This window comes from Phascolarctos cinereus, unplaced genomic scaffold (assembly GCF_003287225.1).
Source record: "Phascolarctos cinereus isolate Bilbo 61053 unplaced genomic scaffold, phaCin_HiC Scaffold_5;HRSCAF=322, whole genome shotgun sequence".
NCBI lineage: Eukaryota > Metazoa > Chordata > Mammalia > Diprotodontia > Phascolarctidae > Phascolarctos > Phascolarctos cinereus.
In genome coordinates, this window is record NW_027555958.1 from 271,100,059 (window position 1) to 271,116,031 (window position 15,973).

Genomic DNA, 15,973 nt, shown 5'->3' on the forward strand with positions numbered 1-15,973 from the left:
ACTAGCCAGAAACAGAGCCCCAGGTACTCATAGCCTAAGGAATTGTTTCCTAGCTCTGATCTAGCAACCCATGCCTGGCAAGAGGCCTTAACATATGATATCTACAGGTTTGGGACTTTAATGGTAGTTCCTACTTTTAACTCAGGACCTCAAGCTCAGCCCCAAACTTTGGCATGAAACTGAGGTTTCCCATGAAAATTTATTTATTTATTTTTTGGTGGGTGGGAAGGACAGGGAAGATAGTGATAGGTTGCTAAGAAATAAAGAAAAGAAGATTGTTGGAGCTTTTTTAAACATTTGCAAAAGAGAACAGAAATTTAGCAGGGAACAGACAAGCACAACCTTTTTGAAAGTTACATGTTGGAGAGACCAAGATGGCAGAGTCACAGCAAGGAATACTACAATACTCTCTCCCATTAAAAAAAAAAAGCGCCAGATTCAATCCTGACTGGGAAAATTAAAAAAAAAAATTCATGTGAGTTATTTTTCTAGCCTAATTTGGCATAGGTAGAAAGACAGTAAGGTCTATAGATGCTAGCAAGGGGATCTATCTAGCATACTGCATGGAACCTCCCAGCTGAAGGATTGAACAAGGGCCTGCCTTCTGAGAAGGGGACTTTTACCTAGGAGTTGTGATCTAAGGGAAGGAGAGGTTGAGGATCCTAAGGCTACAGGAACTATAGTTTTGATGAAGGAAGCAGCAGCTAACCAAAAGAGCAGAGAGGGGTCTTGATTCTAGCTCACAGCCCAGTCTGAAGCCTATAGCAGAATAACCAGGGAGGGAATCCCAGACCAAAAGGAACCCTGCAGAGGTTTCCAGCTGCCAGACAGTGGCTAAGTCCAGTAGCAGTCTTCGGTTGCTCAGACCTAAGCCCAGATCAAGAATTTGCAGAGCTCAGATCAGAAAGGCAGTGTTGACCAGACTTCTTCCTGGATCAGACCAAAATGAGAACGCTGAAAGTTTGCAGGTCCCCAGCCTGACCTCGCCCTGAAGCCCTGGAATAGCATAACTCTCAATACCTCCAAGAAAGCAACAACAACATCCAGGAGGACATAAGCACAGCCCAGAAATTCCCTCCAGCCCTAATATCAAATCTGAAAACAGGAAGCAGGTTGGTAGAATCAGCAACCAAAAAAAGAATCCCACCAAATAGAGTTATTATGGTGACAGGGATACTTAAGACATAAACCCCAAAGAAGAGAACAACTCTAAAACATCAACAAGCAAAGCAGCAAAGAAAAAAGACAAAATGGTATAAATTCAACTTCAACTTCCAGAATTCTTAGAAGACATGAAATAAAATTTTAAAAGGTTAAAAATATTTTACAAATGAAGACAGAGCACTAGAGGAAAAATTGGAAAAGAAATGACATCTATGGAAAAAATGTTAAAGAGGAATAATCAACTTGGCACAAGAGATATAAAACCTTACCCTAGTAACTGACTCCCTGAAAATTAGAATGGATCAAAGGAAAGATAATGATTCCATGAGACAATAAGAAATATTAAAACAAAGTCAAAAGATGGGAAAATAGAAAAAAAATAAGGTATCTCATAGTAAAAAACAGCTAACCTGGTAAAACAGACTTAGGAGAGAGAATTTAAGAATTAGTGAACTGCCTAAAAGTCATGACCAAAAAAAGCTTACATTTGAAGAATTTAAAAAAAAAAATTTTTTTTAATTTCAAAAAAGAATTTGAAGAAAACTCCCCAGATATCTTAGAACCAGAGAGCAAACTAGAAATAGAAAAAATCCACCACTTACTTCCTGAAACAAATCATAAAAGTAAAACTCAAGGACATTACAGCCAATACTGCAAGCACCCAGAAAGAAAAGAATTCAATTAGTAAGAGAACCACAGTTGGGATCATACAAGAATTAGTAGCCATTACTATTACAGGAATGGAGAACTTGAAACATGTTCTAGAAGGAAAAATCTACAGGCTTACAATCAAGAATATGCTATCCAGAAAACATTAAGTACAGTATTTCAGGGGGTGGGGGGTGGGGGAATGGACCTTTAATGAAATAAAAGACTTCCAAGCACTCCCAATGAAAAGAGCAGAGCTGTATAGAACTGAAATAAAAACAGAGGAATCAAGAGAAACACAAAAAAAGTAAATATGGATGAGCAATCATAGGGGACTAAATAAGGATACTGTTTATATTCTAATATGGAGAGAAAATACATGTGTCTTCTCTGAACTTTATTATCTGGAGTCACAGAGGGAGTCTAATACGACAGAGAACTTGGGAGGCTTTTGTTATGTTTTGATGATCTTTTAAAAAAAGAAAGGAAAGGGAGGGAAAAAGAAATACATAAAGTGGGAGGAGGGGAAGGGTAGGGGAAATTATCTTACATAATCTCACATGAAAGGAGAATATAAACAAGGAAGAAGGGGTGGGGGCAGCAGGCAACACTTGAATTTCACTCCCATTTTATCTAGTCAAAGAAGGGAAAAATACACATACATATACATACTGTAAGGTACAGAAATACATTTCACTCAACAGGAAAACAAGAGGAAAGAAGATGAGGGAAAGGAGCTTGCCTTGAACTTCTCACCAGGGCAAGAATAGGTTCTGTACAGGGGGAAAAAAAGATGCCAAATGGCATCTCCATCTCTCTCTCTCCCTTTCCTCCTTCCCTCTCTCCCTCTGCAATCCCCACCTCTTCCTCCATCCCATGCAACTCACACATCTATGGTGGGACTGAGAAAGAAACCTGTGCCTAAGAGTGAAGATCTAGGGTAAAGGGAGGTTGTAGATCTTAGGCTATATATTTATTGAGAAGCAAGCACAGAAGGAAGCAGCAGCTATGTGGCTTTAACCCAAGGAGCAGAGAGGGGTCTTACTTTCAGCTCATATCCCAATCCAAAGACTGCAGCTGAATAACCAGGTCAGGAATCCCAGACCAAAGGAATGCCTGCAGTTCTGTCACTGAACCTTCAAAGCTTTCCAGCTGCCAAATAGTGGCTAAGTCCCGCAGCAGTCTACTGAAACTCTAACCAGGGGGCAAATCCATGGTTGTACTGCTCAGACCCAAATGCAGATCTAAAACTTGCAGAAGGAAGATCTACCAAAGTAGGAATTAGTACTAAGCAAAACAAACTCTAACTATTGAAGGTGGATCTTGAAGAGGGGTTGATAAGGATTTTTTCTTTCTTTTCAATAGGGGGGTGGGGATGGGAGGAAGCAGTACAGAAAGAACTCAGATTCCCATTCATTAAAAAAATAAAATTTAATTTTAAAAAGTTACGTGTTGAAATTATGACATACTTAAAAGGGAAAACAAGCCAAACTTAATATATTCACAGTTTTTTTCTACAGGCAATACTTTATCAAGTTCAGAATTTGAAAAATCTGAAGAGATTTTACCATTAAGAAAAATATATTATCCTAAGAACCTCAGGTCCCCTCCCTTTCACTAAGTCAAGTCCCTATAATATCAGTTCTCTAGTAAAAATGTTGACTAAGGTTAAGTTCCCCCACGCTATTCACCTTCATATTTCCTTCCTAGATTGTCAAAGATTCTAGGATTTTATCATTTTGCAACTTTCTCAATAATTCTGCAACCCAGGAAAGTAAAAAAAGTTGGGGTCCAATAACATAAAATATTATGAGACTATGCTCCCTTAGCCCTCTCTTCCCTATTAAGGATCTGTTGGGGGGGCATCTAGGTGGTGCAGTGGATAGAGCTCTGGCCTCGGAGTCAGGAGGACGTGAGTTCAAATCCAGTCTCAGACACATGACACTTACTAGCTACGTGACCCTGGGCAAGACACTTAATCCTGATTGCCTCACCAAAAAGAAAAAAAAAATATAAGGATCTGTTGGGAGAAAATGGAGTGACAAACACCTCAAGCATCTATAAGAACCATATGGCAAGTGAATTCTCTGCCCTTAGCCGGTGGCATTTCTCCTCCTGGTTTGGAAAGCACAATCAGTCAACAGAGTTGGGAAGTAAAGTCCTAGTAGTGGTAGGGGATGCTGATCATTTCTTGGCCCCCCATCACTAATAATTCTTTTTTTTTAAGGCATTTGGGGTTAAGTGACTTGCCCAGGATCACACAGCTAGTAAGTGTCAAGTGTTTGGTCTGAGGCCGAATTTGAACTCAGGTCCTTCTGACTTCAGGGCTGGTGCTCTTTCCACTGCGCCACCTAGCTGCCCCTAAGCCTTATCTTTTTTGGGTTTTTTTTTGGGGGGGGGGTTGATGAGGCAATGGGGTTAAGCGACTTGCCCAGGGTCACACAGCTAGTGAGTATCATGTGTCTGAAGCCACATTTGAACTCAGTTCCTCCTGACTCCAGGGCCAGTGCTTTATCCACTGCGCCATCTAGCTGTCCCCAGAGAGATCTTTTTGGGGGGGGGGGCCATTGGGGTTAAGTGACTTGCCCAGGGTCACACAGCCAGTAAGTGTCAAGTGTTTGGTGTTTGAAGCTGGATTTGAACTCAAGTTGTCCTGACTTCAGGGCCAGTGCTCTATCTGCCCCTTCATTACTAATAATTCCTATAAACTTTCCCTGCATCCCAGTCACCAAATGAGCAAGACTACCATTCTAAAGGTAACTATAAATTGGATGTTTTCTTGAGATCTCATATTTAGAGACCAGAAAGTTGCTTATCACAGGCTTTTAATACAAATATTTAGTGTGTGACTAGGTGAGCAGTTGTATATTTTGGGGAAATATTCTGGCAACCTACCTTACCATCCAGAAAGCAAAATTCACAAAATAACACTGGCCAAATGCTTCCTGGGAAGTTCAGAGTGGGCCCCTGATGAGTAGGAACCTATTTCCAAGTGGCTTCACTAATAGCTTACTTTACATAGAACTTTAAGTTACAAACCATTTCCACATACATCAGCTCATCTGACTGTTATAACAACCTTGTGTCATGGCACAAACAAGATCACACTTTTGTTTATCAGGCAGATGGTTCAAATTTATTTTTCAGAGCCGCACAGCCAGGGAATCCATTCCCTTTTCACAGCAATGATCTCAAAGTTATAGTGAATATATATAATGACATATCTACAACTACAGATGCAAAGGATCTACACCAAGGAGAAAAGGCAAGTTTTAGTGAGATCATAAACAGAAAGAGGGAGGGGAGGGGTCTTCAAGGACACATCTGGAGCTTACCCTAGGGGACCACAGTACTGGAAATTGGCATTGAACAGGAGAGGGGTTTGGGACACATTATATAATTCAGCTACCTGGATGCAAAAAGTATGACTTCATTCTTGGGAGTGAATGGGAGTAAGGGAGCCAGTCATGTCTGAAAGGTAGGGTCCAAACTCTTAAAAGGTTACATTTATGGGAAGGAAGAGAAAGGCTATGGCCTTAGGCATCTGGAAAACAAAAAGTTTGCATATAACAACAGATTTTTATTCCTTCAGCCCCTCCCCATTTATAATATAAGAAAAACTTTTTGTACATTAAATTAAGACTATGGTTAGCACAGAGAACACAAAGCAATACAATAGAGGAGAAAACAGGTCAGGAAGATATGAGGTATGAGCACATTATTTTTCTTACTATACTTGCAAGACAGGTAATATAAGTACTGTTACATTCATTTTAAATATGAGAAAACTGAGGCTCAGAGCAGTTAAATAAACTACCCAAGGCCACATGAACTTAAACCCAGGCCTGTCCCTCTACAATACTCAGAGAATAGCCTTGTCCAGGCCCAGGGCCCCACCAGGTCTGACCCGGTTGGGTTGGTCTTGCTATCACATAGCTCCAAAGGACTATGTTTTCCAGAGTCTGAAATCTCTTGAACAACTAACTCAGATGTCTCTGCCCCATTCTGGGGCAAGAGGCAGCTCCTTCCTTCTCTCCCTAGAGGAAAACTCTAATCCTTGGCCCCTAGCCCAGAATTTAATTCTCTATAGATGCCACCATTCCTCACATAAAAGAATTCCCTTGGCTTTTGTAAACAATGCATTCCTGAAAAGGGATGACAGGAAGAAGAAAGACCCTTTCCAAACTGAAGAGAAGTTTTAAGAAAAGAACACAAGAAGGGTTCATCAGTCAATCTCCAGTTCATTTGGATGAATAGGCAGTCTTTCTGAACCAAAAAAAGTTAGAAGAATTTTAACTGGCTTCCTTTCCCAATTCTTCTCTCAGAGATTAGAATATGAAAAGAAAGTGGGACTATTACTGCCTTCTGGAATACTTTTTCCATAGCAAAACTGCCAGCACATAAATCGAGAACATCAGAGAGGAACAAAGGTCAGTATAGGTAAGGGCTGCTTATGAAGAGGAGCTCAACACAGTCAAGAATGAAGTCCAGAACAACTCAGAACACATAAACATCAGTGTTTATGGGTCATCAATTCTTTTTCACAAGTCAACAATTACCTACATCCATCCCTGGAAGGGAAAGGAAAGAATATCAAGTTTGGAAGACTTTGAAAGCAGAATGACCCTTGACTATCACATTCTTCCACTGCTACTCCTTCCCCTCTCCCATTGTTTTTTTTTTAAAGACATAAGATAGCAAGGAAGAAAAAAAAATACCTTAGTCCCCCAAACATCTGTTGCTCTTTTTCCATCTTGCAGAATGAAGACAAGTCAACCCTCAGCCCTGCTGACTCTCCCTCGCAGAGGGACAAAAGCTGAGCCAACAGTCTGAAGAGACAGTATTTCCTCAACCACAAAACAGTGATGAGATTGAGGCCATACCACCAAAGCATGTGCCCTTCCCTTTCAGATGTTTGATGGAATTCCCTGGGGAGATGGGGAAGGCTGGTCTAATAAAATTAGGGCTCAACTGGAGAAAAAGCCAAGAGGATTACCTGAGGGTACCATTCAACTGCTGATTGACTTGGGTTGTGCTGTTGGATCTTCGAAGGTTATTGATAGCTCTGGAATTCCCTAGTCCTGTACTCTCCTGAAAAAAAAAAAGCAAGCAACAAACATTTATTGAGCATCTATTATGTACCAAGAACTACAGTAGATCCTGGAGGTATACAACTATATATCCCTGTCTAGAAGCTTATAATCTAATTGGGAAACACATATGAAAAAGTAGGAAACAATACATGACGTGTATAAATATAATTAAGTGCTAAATCATGTTGTATGAACTATAAATGCTAAAGAAATTCACAGAATGGAAGAGGTCAGTGTAGGTTAGAACAGTTTTCGTGAAAAGCTTCAAGAAGAACTTGAGGTGGGCCTTAAAGGACTTTAGGATTTTTGGAAAGAATAGAGGGACAATATACCAGGACTGTGGAACAACATGAGCAATAGCAAAGAAGAAAGCATAAACATGAAATGTTTGTGGAACAGGGATCCAATTTGACTAGAACAGAAAAGTATGTTGGAGAAGAATAGGAAATGAAATTGGTTAGGTAGGATAAGTTCAGATTATAAAGGGTCTAAAAGTCAGACAGAAGAGTTTAGATTCAAGGCAACAGGTATACAAAAGTTTTGAGCAGGGGAGTGATATGATGAAAATAGTACCCAAGGAAAATTAGTCAGACAGCATTACACAGGATGAATTAGACAAGGGAAAAACTGGAATGGTGAATGGAGGGGAGGTCTCTGGTATCTGTCAAGGAATGAAGGTCTGAATTAAAGTAGTGCCAACATAACTTGAGAGGAGGGGGTGAATGTTAGAGACAATTCTGAGGAAGAATAAGTAGCACTTGGTAGCTTTTGGATAAAGGATATGAAGGAAGGACATGAGTCCAAGGTAACTCTAAAATTTTCAAGTCCAGATAACTAGTCCTATAGTGGTGTCACTGACAGAGAAATGGGCAAGGAAAGCCTTTTGGAAGGTCAGGGAAGGGGACAAGAGGAATTCTGTTTCAGACACACTGACTTTGAAAGCCTTTTACTTAGAAATGTCCAATAGCAACTAGAGATGTGGAACTAAGGAACTGACGTTTGCAAGGTTAACAGCATAGAATTTGACATAAATATTGAGAGTCACTAGCACAGAGGTAATTGTTGGACTGATAAAAATGGATGGCGTAACATATCAATTTATAGTGCCTTATCAATTTTTACAATTATTACTGCCTTCTCACTTGAGAACTTTACCAAGAAAAATCAAAGCTATTCACCGTGAACTCCATCATCTCTCCTCATACTCCTCAACACAATCCCCAACAATCCTTTATTCCAGTCTAGGGTGACCCTTATCTTCTCCAGATTGCCCCCACCATGAGGTCTGTTTTTCTTTACTCTTCAATTCCACCCCCCCACACACACACACACCCATTTACTAGGTCCTTGAAAAAGTTATCCACATTTCTTGTCTTCTCCTCTCCTCGTTTTCTAAACCCTTTGCAATATAGTTTCTGATCTCATCAGTCAACTGAAACTGCTCTCTAAAGTAACTAATGATCTCCTAATTGCCAAATTTGATGGCCCTTTTTCTTGACCACTGTGCAGCATCTATCATTGTTGATATCTTCTCCTTTCCGGATTTTCATGACACTGCTATTTCTTGATTCTCCTACCCATCAGACAACTTACTTGTTCTCCTTGGTTGGGTCATCATCCATATCTTGTTCCCTAACTGTGGATATCCTCTAAGACTTTCTCCTTCACCTTCTTCTATTCTCACTCTACACTTTCAATTGATGAGAGTTCCCATGGGTTCAATGATCATCTCCATGCAAATGACTCATCAATCTACATATGCAGCTTTGGTCTCTCACATTTCCAAATGTCTTTTGGGCATTATGTACTAGATATCCCATAGATACCATGAAGTTCACACATCCAAAACAGAACTGTTATCCTTCCCTCAAAACCTACTCCATTACCAAACTTCCATCTTTTTGGCCAGGGCACCACTATTCTTTCAGTCACTCATTTTCAAGACATCAGTATCATCTTCAACTCCTCACTCTCATTCCACAAATCCCAATTAGATGCCAAATCTTGTCTTCCTATCTCTACAACATCTCTTGGACCTGTTGCCTTCTCTCTATTCATTCAGCCATTCTTCCCCACCCCCACCCCCAGTTCAGGTACTCTGCACCTCTTGCCTGAACTACTACAATCAACTCTTAGCTGGTTTTCCTGCTTCAAGTTTCTTCGCACTTCAATCCATCCACCCACATAGCTACCAAAACACATCTCTGTGTCACTCCCCCTCCAACAAACTCCAGTGGCTCCCTAATGTCTAGGATCAAATGTAAACTCCTTTTGGGAGACACTGAAAGCTCTTCACAACCTGACCCCAAGATACCCTTCCAGTCTTATTTCACATCGTCCTCCCCCATCGCCCAGCCAAAGGGTCTTGCTGTTATTCTCTGGTCTCTACGCGTTTGCACTATCCTCCATGGCTACATGTCCTCCCTCCTCATGTTCACTTCTTGAAATCCCTCATTTTCCTCAAAAGGTAGCCACCTTCTGTATGTAATCTTTCCTAGGTTTCCCAGTGACTATGACCTTCCCCACAAAGGATATCTTGTAGTCATTAGATACATACAAAGGCAGGGACTGCTTGACTTTTGTCTTTGTATCTGCAGCACCTAGCATGTAGTTGGCCCTTAATAAATTCTAGTGATTGATTACTGTTTTAAAGACTAGTAAACTGAGACTCAGATAGAATAAATAACTTTTTCCAAGTTATATGAGGTTACAAACCAGGTCGTAAACTTAATTAAAACTTCTGACTCCATGACAAGCACTCTTTCCTGATTCTCAAATGATTATTATTATGATTCTGAGAGACTGAAGTGTTATATGATTTGAAGTCAATACTAGCATTTTTTTAAAATGGGCTTTTGAAGCAGGGAGTTGCTTGGAAAACAATTTACATACTTAGGAAATTTCCCAAGTCAGTTCTGGGTCCAGCTCATTGTTCAAGTGCAGTCTGACCAGTCCAAGTCAGATGTACTGACTCCATGGGACTAACTGAATGACGGACAATCTATCCAAATGCGTGTCACAGTCTTGATAACACAAATTCTTTATCTACTTAGTTTTTCCTATGTGGGTTGAAAGGCTAACCTATTCTGAATGGCAGCAGCTTTTATGTTACGGAGGAAACCCTGTAATGTTCTAGGCTTTAATTCATTTACAACAATGCCATGTACAAACAAGAGTATTTGGAGAGTGTCACAATCTACTGGGAATCCCTCTTCCATTTGGACTTGGCAGAAGATTTCTTCTGTGTCACTGACTGGCATTGAACCTAAGTCTCCTGACCTTGCCTGATACTGAAACTTGGGAGACTACTGAACAAAAGCCTCTTTGTAATTGTAGCTCTAAAGGAATCTTATATAATCAAGCCTACAGGTGGCCCCAAGGGCAATGGAAAGGCATATAGTAGATTTTAACAGGTTACAGCATATTTCCAGTGATGGCTTGTGTGAGAGAAGTGTAATAATGACAACATCTCACCATTATACACAGTATTTTAAGATTTGCCAAGCATTTTCTTTAACAACTCTGCATAAGCATCCACTCCATTTTATACTTGAGGAAATCAAGGCTCTGAGGGGCCGAGTGCCTTACCCAACTATGAGGCCTTTCCTTTGAGAATGCTTTCCATTTGTACTGTATATCTCTTTAATGTCATTGTTAGTTGCACTTCATTTCCTCCATTAGAATGGCAGGAACTATGTTTTTCCTTGTCAACCGATATGGTAGATGACCGAGGCAAGAGTTGAACCCAGGATTCCTGAGATCAAAGCCAGAACCTTTTCATATCATTATCCCAAGTAGAACCAGAAAAGTCAATCCAGGCATGCAGCAGGAGCAAGAGAGGGATAGCCAGATAGAAAGCTATAGTGTTGCACTAATAACCGTTAATTGTGCTTAAGGAAAACTTTTAGCAGGATGCATAAATCCTCTATGGATGATTTATGAAATGACACAGCAGACAGGAATCATAAAAGGATAAGGTATGGATGGTGCATGGATAGAGGGCATATTCACATTGATAAGACCACAGATCCATCAAAATATCATAAACCAACAAAGTTCCATGCTAGGCCCTCTTGTCTCTCCATTTTTTGTTTACCTTGGTTCACCTCATCTCTTAAGAGATATATTTGGGGCAGCTAGGTGGTGCAGTGGATAGAGTACTGGCCCTGGAGTCAGAAGGTCCTGAGTTCAAATCCGGCCTCAGACACATAATATTTCCTAGCAACCCCAACTGCCTCACTTTAAAAAAAAAAAGAGAGAGAGAGATTCAAATCTATATACTCATCCCTAGTTACTCCTCAAAAGTCCAGTCCCATATTTCCAACTACTTGCTAGACACTTCCTTCCTGATGTCCCTCAAATTTAGTGTATCTAAAACTGAAAATATAAGTATGTCCCCCAAACTTGCCCCTTCTCCTAACGTTGCTATTTCATTAAATGCTACTAGTATTTTTTTCGGTCTCCCAGGCCTATAATCTTATAGTTGTATTTGAATCTTCTATCTCCCTAACCCCACACAGCTAATCAGGTACCAAATCCTGTCATTTCTACCTCCAAAAGCGCTCTCATATCCATCCACTCCTCTCACCATCACCCTGTGTTAAAGTTCCTGTCTCTTCTCAACCAGACCATTTAAAAACTTCCTAACCAGCCTTTCTGTTTCCAATCTACATCCCCTCTCCAAGACATCCTCCCCATCCCCACTGGAATAATCATCCTAATGCAAAACTATGATCACATCATCCCTTTGCCCAAAATCATTCAGTGGCTCCTCACTAAAACAGTATAAATTCCCAGCCTTACAATTCAAATTGCCAAATAACCTGGCTCAGCTCAGCTTCTATTACTCCTCTTCACATATTATTCTACATTCCAGTCAAAGTGAACTCTTTTTTTTCCTGCTATTATTGTTGCTGTGGACAGCAACAAGTACAACACCCCTTCTCCCCCCCTTTTTTAGAAGACTCCTTTCCTAAGCAATGGATAGCACTGGGCTTGGAATCAGGAAGATCACAATTTGAATTTTGCCTCAGATACTAACTATATGACCTGGGGCAAATCACTGAACATCTCTTAGGCTGTTTCCCTACCTGTAAATGAGAATAATAACAGCACCAGTTGTAAAGACCAAATGAGATAACATATGTAAATCCTTGGCAAACTCTAAAGTGCTAGATAATTGCTAGCTATTACTATTATATTAGAAGAAGAAACTTTTGTATTAAGTGTGGTTATACTGTCTTCCCTTCGGTTTATGTGATAAGAGTTAATAGTTTTGTTTCAAGCATTGCAGCTGTGGCTCCAGTCAAGGACATTCTCAAAATATTTATTAGTATCCAAGCTGAGCAGATTGCACATACTAAGATAACTGTCACTTCCCAAAGTCGCTGACTATATATAATCTTTAGTTTACTTACGACAACCAATCTATCACAAGTTCCCCCAGACAACATGGGAGGTTACTGAGGATCAGAGACCCATCATGAGTACTATGGTCCACACTGGGCTCTGGCCAATAAACACTCATAAATCTTTAAGAACAATTGAAGAATGAAGGCCTCATTGATTGAGGGTGGGGGGAGGGGAAGATGGAGGAGAGCTATAATAAATAAGATGTGGTCCTTACCATCAAGGAGCTTACAACAACTATAATATGGTTATTAATTTTAATAACTATAACATAAAACAGAATATAAGTACCTAAGATATACCCTTGAAGTGCTATGATAATTCATAGGAAGGAGAAGACCCTTCTAGCAAGAGGAATCAGGGAAGACTTTACAAAAGAAGTAGCATTTAAACTAAACCTTGAAAGATAGGCACAAGTTGAAGGGAAAGGAGGGGTAGGGTAGGCACTGGAAATGGTATGAACAAAGAGGTAGGAAAACTTGGGACATTTTAAAGGGAGAGTAGTATAGATTGGCTAGAAAATGTCTTAGAAACATACATTTTGTTTAGTAGTAACACAGAGTGATTGAAGGGTTTGAAGCAGTAAAGTAACATTCAAGGTTAGAACTCAAAGAAAATTAAAACTCCTTACAATTTACAGATCTGGGAAGATTAGCTCAGTTGTTCAGGGGGTGCTGCTAATAACGCCAAGTTCATAGGCTCAATCCCAAAATATGAGAGCTAAGTTTTGTACAGACTGTTCAATGACCACTGACTGCAAACCTAAGCCCAGTTAACCACTCTGTAAATATGTACTCTAGGTTGGGGGTGGGATGGTAACAAATGAGAATGGATGATTCAGCACTGTTTGTGGTTCTTATGGAAAATGAAATCATAGACAATGCAAGGTTTAGGTAGATCTCAATAAATTTGCAACATTTGTAAGCTGACTGTTTTGTATGCATTGAGATGCATTAACATAGGATCAATTTATTTGCCACAATGGAGTAAAAGTTATTATAATAATGCTTGGGGGGGGGGTTCCAAATCACCTAATCTGAAAGTTACCCTTATTCCACCAAACATCCAGATTTTAAACAACCAAATGAATGTCAATATGTGCCTGGTTTTGGAAAAATCTCTCTACCTAATTTAATGTCTGAGGGAATGAAGGAAGTATCCTGTAAGACGTTCTATAGCTTTGGACACTCACCAGGGCATTCCTTCTAGGTTTGTTTTCAGTGATAACAGAGATAGACCGGGCAAAGGGCTTTGCAGGGGATGCGCTATTAGGCCGTCTGGAAACCAGCAGAGGAAGACCTGTCAAGCTGAGTTCCATTCCTTCTAGGTTGTCTTCTGGATAGTAGGCAGGGTTACTGGAGGCCCGGGTACTTTTCATTGTGTTTACAGCAGACCTAAAGCAAGAAAACAGATATAAGGAATCACCAGGAAAGATCAAATCTTCCTCTCTGTTCTTCCTCCACCAAAGGTAATTACTAGTCCACGAAAATGTTATCATCTGGCTCTGACTTAAACAGCCAGCAACACTAATGCCTACGTTCTAGAGGCACAAATTTCTATAGTTGACATGCATTTCTTATGAGCCAATATTAAGCCATTTAGTTTCGTATTTCAATTCAGTAAGGATTTACAAAGTGCTTACTATGTGTTTAGCGCTGCTAAGTCCTTCAGTCCTAGAAATTAGACAGGGATAGGATACCTTGCTTTTTATGAGGCAACAATTCTGCTTCCATTTGCCTAAGTCTTAGCTTCATGTTTCAAGGCATCAAAAGTTACTGCTATCATTAGACAAAGCATATAGAGCCTTTCAGTTGTTTCCTGCTGTGCAGTGAAATTTAACAAGGATATAGGCAACATCAGGTCCAGATTGGGGTTCTCTCTATAGTTTTCTCAAAGACATTTGTGATTTGTCAGGCTCTTTGGTGGTGGCATAAACACAACCCTCACTATGGAAACCACTCTACCAGCTTCTTTACACTGCAGGGAAGCCAGAGATCATACTGAGACTCAACAGGTGATAGAGGAGGAAGGAGGGGGAAGAGAGGGAGGAAAAGAAATCAACAATAAAAATATTAAAAATTGATTTTCAAAGAAGCCCAAAATCCTTCACCTTAGGAAAAAGACTCCTTTGCCCACTGTTTTTTGCCCCGATCTCTCTTTTGGGTGTGAAGACATGTTATCCAGGTAAGTCAAAGTCAAGTCAAGAAGCATGTATTAAGTGCTGCTATGCGCCAGGCCCTCTGCTAAAGGCCATAATAGTAGTAGTAGTAGTAATAATAATAATAATAATAATAATAATAATAATGATAGCTAACATTCACATAGACATTAGGATTTGCAAAACGCTTTACACAAGTTACCTCATCCTAACTAACACGTCCTAGGAAAATAACAGAGCCTGGAAATCTTTCACTGTTGAGCAAAAGGGAGGCGAACTGTGTAGGTCAAGAGAACACAGACCAAGGCCAGGGCACACGAATGAAATTAATCATTGGTCTGTCGCCTGCTCATCAGTCAGGAATACTTACTGAGACCAAACAAGAGAGTTATCTTTTCATTTTCATTTTTCTATTTTTTCTTCCATGCAACTGGTCCCACGAGCCACCTTTCCCTCTACCCCTCAAGATCTTTAGTTTGCCCAACCTGTGGCTATTTCACATGCTTTTAAAGCCTTTAAAAAAATCGCCCCCCAAAAGAGAGGGGATTATCAGCCATATACAGCACGCCCTCACCCTGGGAGATTGGGGGGGTCTCATCCTTCCTTCCCCCCCCACCTCCCTGGACCCCGAGTAGCCCTTACCTGCTCAGCTCCGTGTGGGTGCAGGAGTCCGGGGACGGGGAGGAGAAAAAAGGACAGCCTTTCTTCTCCTCGGGTGTAGAGGGGTACGGGCCGGAGGACTGTGACCAAACCGGACCCCCACGTCCCTCCTCTTTCCCTCGATCCCAGAGGAGCCCGCCCGCGGTCAGGCTCCACAGCCCCAGGCCGGGCCCGGGGAGCGCCCTCGAAGGGAGGTCGAGTCCAGCCGGCGTGGAGCCCGGCCTTCCCGCTGCGGTGGCCCCTCGCGCCCCGCCGCTCCCCGCCCAGGAGCCCCCCGGAAACAATGAAGCGGGGCGGGCGAAGGGTAACTGGGGCGACCGACTAGCGCAGGAGGTGGGAGGAAGGGGAGAGTAGCGCTGGCAGCTAGCAACCCGCCTGGCACCACCCACCGCGTCAGGCCCCCGAGGCCCGCCCTCCCCCTCCTCTGTCCCTTCCGATTGGCCAAAGCCAGGGCCCAGCTCTGGAGATCTCGGAATTCACTGGATGGCTCTGCCGTCCATTGGGGGACCAAGGGGGCGGGAGAGGCACGCAGAGGGGGAGGCTCTGCGATTGGTCGAGGAGGAAGAGGCGTGGCCCCGGGCTAGAGGGGGCGGGGCGGGGCGGGGCGTGGAGAGGGTCACTGTTGGAGGGGGTGGGAACCAAAGCGGGAGAGTGTGGTGACCTGTGGGGCCAAGGGGTCAGAGGGAAAATTCGGGGTAAAAAAAGGAAAAAGGAATAAGACGGGAGGCGTGAGGTAGATGTGGGGAGAGGGAAGTTAAGAAGGAAAGGTTAGAGAATTTGGACTGGGAGACCTTAAAAGGGCGAGGAATCTGGGAGAGGGGATGTTGGAGGGAGGGTCTTA

At 41.7% G+C, this 15,973-nt stretch overlaps 1 protein-coding gene across 1 annotated transcript in view; it reads right to left on the minus strand.

The window, feature by feature from the left end:
• Nucleotides 1–15,492, minus strand: part of CEP131 (centrosomal protein 131) — a 49,124-nt gene extending 33,632 nt beyond the window's left edge. Inside the window, 3 exon segments of the mRNA XM_021000868.2 lie at nucleotides 6,809–6,903; nucleotides 13,507–13,708; nucleotides 15,115–15,492. Of these exon segments, the coding sequence (XP_020856527.1) occupies nucleotides 6,809–6,903; nucleotides 13,507–13,692 (281 nt within the window). The 5' untranslated portion in view covers nucleotides 13,693–13,708; nucleotides 15,115–15,492.
• Nucleotides 15,493–15,973: the final 481 nt, after the last annotated feature.